General features: G+C 34.0%; 1 protein-coding gene across 2 annotated transcripts; it reads left to right on the top strand.

Moving 5' to 3' along the window:
- The first annotated feature begins 826 nt into the window (after window positions 1-826).
- LOC104220116 (protein HOTHEAD-like) lies at window positions 827-8,203 on the top strand. Of its 2 annotated transcripts, none has more exons than XM_009770930.2 (6): window positions 827-1,081; window positions 1,943-2,327; window positions 5,816-6,126; window positions 6,215-6,600; window positions 6,764-7,332; window positions 7,838-8,203. In XM_009770930.2, the coding sequence occupies exons 1-6, from the start codon at window positions 982-984 to the stop codon at window positions 7,890-7,892; spliced, it is 1,806 nt and encodes a 601-aa protein (XP_009769232.1). In that variant the 5' UTR covers window positions 827-981; the 3' UTR covers window positions 7,893-8,203. The 2 variants fall into 2 exon arrangements, with proteins under 2 accessions (XP_009769232.1, XP_009769233.1); XM_009770931.2 differs by having other exon boundaries at window positions 862-1,081; window positions 1,946-2,327.
- Window positions 8,204-8,784: the final 581 nt, after the last annotated feature.

Below are 8,784 nucleotides of genomic sequence, written 5' to 3'. Positions count from 1 at the left end.
AAATAACCCATTAAACCATTAAATAAAAGCAGGTCAAAACCCAAATATACAAAATCAAATTAACCCGTCCATTTACTACCTCTATATCAAGATTTCACACCTTAAAGATTTCCTTCAATTCTATCTTTCTATACTCTTAATAACAAGCAGTTAATTAGTGTAGGCTGGCTGGTTGTATACAATTGTATGAGTGAGCTGTCAAAGTGATCTTATAAAGTAGACAGAAATCAATTTAATCGGACGGCCATGCATTGATATGATACAGTTCCAACAGTTGGGCATTCATTTCGCCATTAATGACCTCTCGGGGTTGAGTTTCTCTGGCATTTAATACCTCTTCTGTCAAAAAAAAACAGCTTGGTGCACTAAGCTCCCGCTATGCACGACGTTTGGGAAAGGATCAGACCATAAAGGTTTATCGTATGCAGCCTAACCTCTGCATTTCTGTAGGAGGCAGTTTCCATGGCTCCAACTCGTGACCTCCTGGTCACATGACAACAACTTTACTAGTTATGTCAAATACTTCTTCCATAGAAAAACCAAATTACTTAACCATTTTCTCTTTCTCATCTCTTATTTCTTCCTTGATTAGAGGCGGAGCTAGAAAATCAATTACGGATTCGGACCAAGTAATATTTGCTCAATCTATATTTGTATTAGAAAATTCGTTAAATATATTAAAATTTTTAATTAAAAATACAATAATTAAGCTAATTAAGTTATGAGTTCGTAACATAAATTTTAAATCCTGACAGCTAGCTAAGCTAAGGAGTATTACGTTGTTTCATTAGTAGCTATAAATGCTAGACGTATACAATTGTGAGTTGTGCATATATAATATAGAGTGTGGGTACACACAAAACAAGGCCAACGAGAGAAAGCCACATAGAGAAAAGCTTGAGGTGGGAGAAACTGCTTCTCCTGCTGCAATATTATTGTTTCTTAATTAACAGTTTTAATTTGCTCTCTTGTCTGCGCTCAATGGCTGTGGTTGGTGGTGCAGCAGCTCCACCTCTGATTTTGAAGCTTCTTCTCTCTTTACTTCTATGTTTTAATTACTCTTCTCCCACACTCATTCAAGGTATTTTTTTCTTTTCATTTTGGTTGGCAACATGATTATATTAGTATTTCTTTTGTTTTCCTTCTCCCTCTTTTTCTAGCTAGTATACATTTTCTTCGTAGAAGTCGAGGTGGTCTCACAGCATGATATATGGAAATTTCGAAAAACCTTTTCACTTGTTTTATTTCTCTCTTCTTTTCTCTTGTGGGTAAAGATCAGCTACCATTTTCTGGTAATCATTTCTATTTTTTCTTTGTTTCCTCTTTAATCTTCACCATGCTCAGCTATAACCTATCCTCCCAACTTGCTTGTTTTCTTGTTTTTCCCTCTATAGTTCTGAATTCTGATAATCGATTAATTCCGTAATTAAAAAAAAAAAGCAAGAAGAATGGCTAAAGTTGCATTCTTTAATTTGTTGTTAACATCTCTACTTTTCGAGTTCCCAGCGTTGTCTACCAATCCAAGATCAAAGATTCCTCATTATTTTATTTTACTACTTAATTAATATTTTATGGAGTATTTTATATTAAATTCTTTCTTTTCTTAATCTCTTTAAGAAAGAATATTGATATTTTTTTATAATTTTTTTTTTAACTTTAATCTATAAGAATGATATCTTTTTATATAAAAAAACTTCTTAACTCTAAATTATTATATTCATAATGACATGTTCTTATAATATAGCTAACAACCATAAATAAATAATATTTTTGATGCCATGCATGTTTATCTGTATATATATAGCTACTGCTTATAGTAGTGTCAGTCCTACTTTACTTGCCTTGGGACATTAAATTGAGAAGGAAAAACGACATTTTAAGTCCTAGTATTTCTTTTTAATTTCTAACTATAGCAGCATTTTGTGAAATTTTCTGGATACAGCAGCAGGTAAATGGGAACCGTGGGAAGATAGGTACCCATTCATAAGAGAAGCAAGTTCATTCTCATCATCATCATCATCATCAAATAATGGTAATAATATTAAGACCTATGACTATATAATAGTTGGAGGAGGCACAGCTGGTTGTCCTTTGGCTGCAACTTTATCACAGAAATTTAGTGTATTATTGCTGGAAAGAGGAGGAGTTCCATTTGCAAATGCAAATGTGTCTTTCATGCAGAATTTCCATATTGCTTTGGCTGACACTTCACCTTCTTCTGCTTCTCAATACTTCCTCTCTACTGATGGCGTCTTTAATTCTAGAGCTCGAGTTTTAGGTGGTGGCACTTGTATTAATGCTGGTTTTTACACTCGCGCTGGCCCTAGGTAATGTGCTACACTCCTTGTCTTATATATATTGCGAATTTAATTATATTCCACGGATTTACTGATGAATTATACATATACAATCAAACCTCTCTATATTTGTTCCATATTTTTTGGTTGTTATATTGTTATATAGAACATAGGTTATAATATAACATGGAAATTGGATCCAAAAAAAATTGGCTTTATAGTGAATGATTGTTATATATCAATGATGTTATTAAGAAGTCTGACTGAACTATATATCTCTCAACTATTTTTAGTATAAGTGATTGAGTGAGCTACTATTTAAGTAAATTCTTCTATAACCACTTTTATATACGAAAAGTGCAGTAATTAGCAGGTCACTTGCCTTATCTTTTTGGTTACCAATTTGCATTTATTATATATAGAAGGCTACTTGTAGTTTTTTCTTAATTGAGTTTAAATTCTATATAAATATATTTATATCGGGTCATTTATGAGGTAATTATAGGTAAATCTTTATAATAATCATTTAATAGCCTACTATAATAGGTTAAATTACACTATAGTCATTTTTCTTATAATAACCTAAATTATTTTCTCATGTGATCTGATAGTAGTTACATTCTATTTATTTTTTTTGGTTAAAATAGTTACATTCTTTTACCGTTCTATCTGTTCAACAAAATTAAAAGGGTCAGATTGGGTCTTAGTAAGCAAATAGGAAAACTCGTTTGGGAAGTGAGAGTAGTTGCTAAAAAAACAGAAAATAGTACTGAAGCCTAATTTTGGGGTTGTTCATTGCTGTTTGGGTAGGTAAATAATGATCTCCCAACTAGAAAAGTGAAATCCAGAATGTAGTATTTAATGCCAATCAATTTTGGTCATGTTCTTGTTGTAAATAATTTCTTGTTTTTCGTAGGCTCGTCAACTCACGTTACATTAAACTTTAGTGGTTCTTTGAACCCCAAAAAAAGTAGTGGTTCTCACTTTTTTGCTATGCCAATGCCGCAGGGCGGCTCAATAGCTTTCGACGCCTAAAGCAAAGTCTTAATAAGAGGCTTTATATATATATATATCATAACGTGGTTTTAAATTTATAAAGCACATAATTTTGAATGAATTTAAGTTGATTGCATCTCAACTGAAATGAGAGAACCCAGAAAAAATATACTCTCTCTGTTTTGATTTATGTGACACTCCTTTTTTAGTCAGTCCCAAAAGAAAATACCTTTCTATATTTGGTAATAATTCAACTTTAAATTTCTATTTATCCCTTAATGAGATGATTTCTAGCTACACAAGTTTCTATGATTTATTTTAGATTACAAGTTTTAAAAATCTTTTTTTTTTCTTTAACTCCATGCCTAGTCAAACACCTTCATATAAATTTGGATGGAGGGAGTATAACTTATGTGAGGAAAATAAATAATAAGTTAGATTATTAGATATAGTTACATGACTAACTAATGAATAGAGAAAAATAATTCAGTAAAAATATAAAATAAGATTGGCAGAAAACTAATTTGGTTATACTAATTAGAGGAAGAAACAAACATTAATATGAAAACACAGAAATAAAATTATCAATAATAAGAAATAATTATATAAATTATATACTCCATCCGTTCCAGTTTATATGAACCTATTTCCTTTTCGATCCGTTCCAAAAAGAATGACCCCTTTCTAAATTTGGAAACAATTTAGCTTAAACTTCTAATTATATCCTTAATGAGAAACTTTTATAACCACACAAATACTCTAGGACCCATTTTAACTTGTTTAGGACCACAAATTCTAAAAGTCTTCATTTTTTTTAAACTCCATGCTCAACCAAACATGTTCACATAAATTGGAACAAAGGGAGTAGAGAAATAGTAATTTTGGGGCCCTTAAATTCTTGGGGCCTAAAACAAGTGCTTCACTTGCTGCCATTATCAAAAGTATGATTACTTTTAACGAGCCATTACCATCACCCAAATGCTTTAAAAAGGGCAGCTTGGTGCACTAAGTTTCCGTTATGCGCGGAGTTCGGGGAAGGACCGTACCACAAGGGTCTATTGTACGTAGCCTTACCCTGCATTTCTGCAAGAGGCTGTTTCCACGGTTTGAACCCATGACCTCTTGGTCAGATGACAGTAACTTTACCAGTTAGTCCAATGCTCCCCTTCCTTGGGTAAGCCAAATGCTTTAGGATTGAATTAAGTCGCATTTATAGTGAAACATATTTCCTTTTTGGATCAGTCTAACTACGTAGACCTTAATATGATTTAGACGTTGACAACAAATTCATGTGATCAACTAATTAAAGATAACTTTAGGATATTTGAGACATGTTATATGTGTCTCCTTTATTTTGTAGGCCTTGAAATAAAAGATTTGGCGGGGGAATTGCACAAATATTTAAGTCCAACTACCAAACCTATATTGTCATTAATTGTATCTTCTCTCTTTATGATGGTTCTTAAATTATTGTGAATCCAAATATGAAACAAAAAAAAGTAGGTGGATGAACAATTATTAATGTCTTCTCCTCATGCTAGTTTGCAGGTAAATATACAAGAGTTTACTTTTATACACTTTATAGTGTGAAAATAAAATTAAACGATCAGGTCATCAAAATATTAGTCACTTTGGCAAACGAAATTTGTATCCAAATATTTGACGTTTTAGAAAAAAAAAAAAGTTAATTATTACTTCCTCATGTCTACTTTAATCGGTTTTTTTGGTTTTTTTTATGGTCCACAGTATTTGATTTTTTCAGATATATCAAGAAGGAATTAGCCTTTTCTTTCCAAAGTTGCCTTTGAAGTAAAGAGCCTAGGAGTATTTGTTATATTTCCAATGAACAAACTAAGGTTAATATGGTCGATTTCATTGTTAATTAATGTTAAACGGTTGACTCCTCAATATAAGTGAAAACAACCAAAAAATATATTAAAGTGGACCGGAGAGAGTACTTTCGTTTTAAATCTACCCTTACTATTTAAATTAGCTTAGTACTTCCTCCGGTCCACCATAATTAAGTGACCAATTTGCTATTTTATTTTGGTCCAAAATAAATGTTCATTTATATAATCAAGAAAAAATTGAATTTGTTTTTCCAAAATTATCCTTATGTACGTATCCCTAAAAAGTTTTTTACTCCTCATATTAAATTATGCTGCAACATTTAATTAAGGATAGTTTAGTCACACTAACTATTTTTGTCTAGAATTTAGTATTTCCTTAATGGGTGTATCCAAAGCAAATTGGTCACTTATTGTGGACCGGAGGGAATATTAATTAGGTGAGATGTTTAAGGAGTGATAAAAGGTAGTTTAGACGGATAATATAGACCGGAGGTAGTAGCTTGGATCGGCATGTTAATGGTCTACTTTTGACAAGAATTTAATTTGAATTTCTCTTTGTGTTTGTTGGGTGGCTAGAGCACTAAGTACATACTCAAAATTGCTTTTGTTGAGTTACAAAAATTGATTGCAGGATCAAACATGTGTTAATGTTATGATCTTTTGAACCTGCAGTTACATTAAGAAAGCAGGTTGGGATTCTAAATTGGTGAATGAATCATATCCTTGGATTGAGAAACAAATTGTACATAAACCAAACTTGGCTCCTTGGCAAAGAGCAGTAAGAGACAGTCTTCTTGAAATTGGTATCTCACCATTCAATGGATTCACTTATGATCACATCTATGGAACCAAGGTTGGTGGAACCATATTCGACCGGTTTGGACGTCGTCATACTGCAGCTGAACTACTTGCCTCAGCTAATCCAAAGAAGTTGGATGTTTTGGTGCATGCCACAGTTCAAAAGATTGATTTTGATACATCAGGTACTTAATGCAAAACATCCTACTAGTTGTACTACATTACACATCTTTGCCTGATTGTAGATATAATCGGTTTGAAATAATTATATAGGAAAGAAGCCAAGGGCAGTGGGAGTCATTTTCAAAGACGAGAACGGGAACCAACACAAGGCATTTCTTTCAAAGAGGAAGGGAAGTGAGATTATAGTGTCATCTGGTGCAATTGGTAGCCCTCATATTTTGATGCTTAGTGGAATTGGACCAAAAGCCGAGTTGGAAAAGTTGAATATTCCGGTGGTTCTTGACAATAAGTTCGTTGGTCAAGGCATGTCAGATAACCCCTTAAACACGATCTTCGTTCCCACAAATAGGCACGTTGAGCAGTCGCTGATTCAGACTGTAGGAATTACTAAGGAGGGGGTCTATATTGAAGCTAGTAGTGGATTTGGACAGTCCGGAGATAGCATTCGTTGCAACCATGGAGTCGCTTCAGCTGAGGTTAGTAGCATTGTTTCAACTTATATCAATTACAACCTGCTTGTATTGTGCTGCTTTGTTTTGTCAAACAATGTTTGGATAGACTGTATTGTTGACTTTATTGTATTGCATGTGCATTAATCATGGTTCTCCTAACATTGGGTCCGCATTTTGGGATAACCAGATAGGGCAACTGTCCACCATTCCTCCAAAGCAGAGAACATTTGAAGCAATTGAAGCATACCGAAGAAGCAAGAAAAACATTCCACACGAGTTGTTTAGGGGAGGTTTCATCTTAGAAAAAATAGCAACACCTTTGTCAAGAGGGAACATTAGCCTTGTCACTACAAACGCCGATGACAACCCTTCAATCACCTTCAACTACTTCAGCCATCCACGTGATCTAAAGCGATGTGTAGATGGAATACGCATTGTGGAGAAGATCGCGAAATCCAAACACTTCACCAACTACACACAGTGTGACAAAGAGACATTGGATAAGCTCCTTAACATGAGTGTCCAAGCTAATGTTAATCTTATACCAAAACACACTAATAACACACAGTCATTAGAACAGTTCTGCAAAGATACTGTGATCACGATATGGCATTACCATGGCGGGTGTCATGTTGGCAAGGTGATCGCCCCGGACTACAGGGTTCTTGGTGTCCATAGGCTCCGAGTCATTGATGGTTCCACATTTGAAGAATCACCAGGCACAAATCCTCAAGCCACTGTTATGATGATGGGCAGGTAAGACCATAATAATACAAATTCCATATAGAATTACTACCTCTGGTTCATATTATCTGTCTTTAACGTTTCCGCGCACCCTTAAAGAAAGACGTTTAATAGCCTTAATCCTACGAGGTTTGTCTAAACTACACCTTATCTCTCCTTAAACATCTCGGCTAATTAACACTTCACTAATTGAAACAGGAAAAGTAGATTTGAAAAAAAATGTAATAAATGACTTGTTTCTTCTATAAAGGAAAAAAAAAAGAAAGAAAAGTCAACCCGGTGCACTAAGCTGTTGCCATGCGCGGGTCCAGAGAAGGGCCGGACCACAAGGGTCTATCGTATGCAGCCTTACCCTGTATTTCCACATGAGGCTGTTTCCACGACTCGAACCCGTGACTTCCTACTCAAATGTTTTAAAACAAATTCATTTTGCTAAAATGACTAATATTTGGGACCGGAAAAAGTACTACTTCATCGAATAGCTAAGCGTTTCGTGATTCGTGCCGCGTTGATGCAGGTACATGGGAGTGAAGATTCTAAGAGAGAGGTTAGGAAGAGCAGCTGGTTTGTAAAGAGACTTGTATAACTTTGAAATAGAAGAGGATTAAACCCATTCTTTTAGTTTGTTTTGTTGAGAGTTGGTAATTAAGTGGAGAAGAGTTGTGTCTTTTTTTAACCAAAGACTGTAGGTTTCATTTTACCATTCTAATTCTTAGCAAGCAGCTGTGTGTAGTCTGTGCAGATTGGCTTGCCATTGAAAAAAAATGTTTTTGCGTGTGTATGTCTGAGGTTGGAATTGGAACTTCTATGTTGTTTGTATTCACATCGTACGTAATATGTATGAAGTGCATGCTTATTATATAATCGCGCATTTTAATTTTTATATCTCTTACTCCTGCTTCTTTTTTACATAGTCAGTGCATAAAATTTAAACTTCGTCTGTCTGTTTAATGCATTTGACTTGGCAACTCAAACAATTGTCAAACTTTGAATATTGTACCACAATCTGGCTACTTTTCATATTAAAAAAAAGAACTAACCAAAAATTTCTAGCCAATTACTAACATAAAAGTAGAGGGAGTACGTAAAATGAACATTTTTAAACCATCAAGCACTGAAAATCCAACAGTATTTAGGCCTAGGGAACTGCCTCTACAAGACTATAAAATTTCCTTTGGTCCAATTTCAAGTCAAAAGAATCTAATATTTCTCTATAGAGATTTTTTTATTCCTATATACTATTTGAAACTTTATTATCCTTAATGTTCACGTTTAGTTAATTACCCGGCATAAATAAGTTTTGTTTACGAAATATATACAATCCACCTTAAAAAGTTCTCAATCCATTATTTGTGCTTTCAATCAAGGGATTTAGTTACACCCTTTTCCTTTTTTCCTCTCCCCTCTCCCCTCTCCCCTCTCCCCTTTTCTCTCCAAATTCTCTCTTTATCCCCATATCTTCGG

This window comes from Nicotiana sylvestris, chromosome 3 (assembly GCF_000393655.2).
Source record: "Nicotiana sylvestris chromosome 3, ASM39365v2, whole genome shotgun sequence".
NCBI classification, from domain to species: domain Eukaryota; kingdom Viridiplantae; phylum Streptophyta; class Magnoliopsida; order Solanales; family Solanaceae; genus Nicotiana; species Nicotiana sylvestris.
Note: the sequence above shows the minus strand (reverse complement) of the source record. Positions and strands in the feature narration are given on the sequence as shown.

What these genes read in the sequence shown, in the direction of transcription:
- LOC104220116 (XM_009770930.2), top strand. Translation starts at nt 982, where the DNA reads ATGGCTGTGGTTGGTGGTGCAGCAGCTCCACCTCTGATTTTGAAGCTT. An exon ending in TTCTCCCACACTCATTCAAG is followed by an intron (nt 1,082 to 1,942) that starts GTATTTTTTTCT and finishes TTCTGGATACAG; the next exon opens with CAGCAGGTAAATGGGAACCG. An exon ending in ATGGAGTCGCTTCAGCTGAG is followed by an intron (nt 6,601 to 6,763) that starts GTTAGTAGCATT and finishes TGGGATAACCAG; the next exon opens with ATAGGGCAACTGTCCACCAT.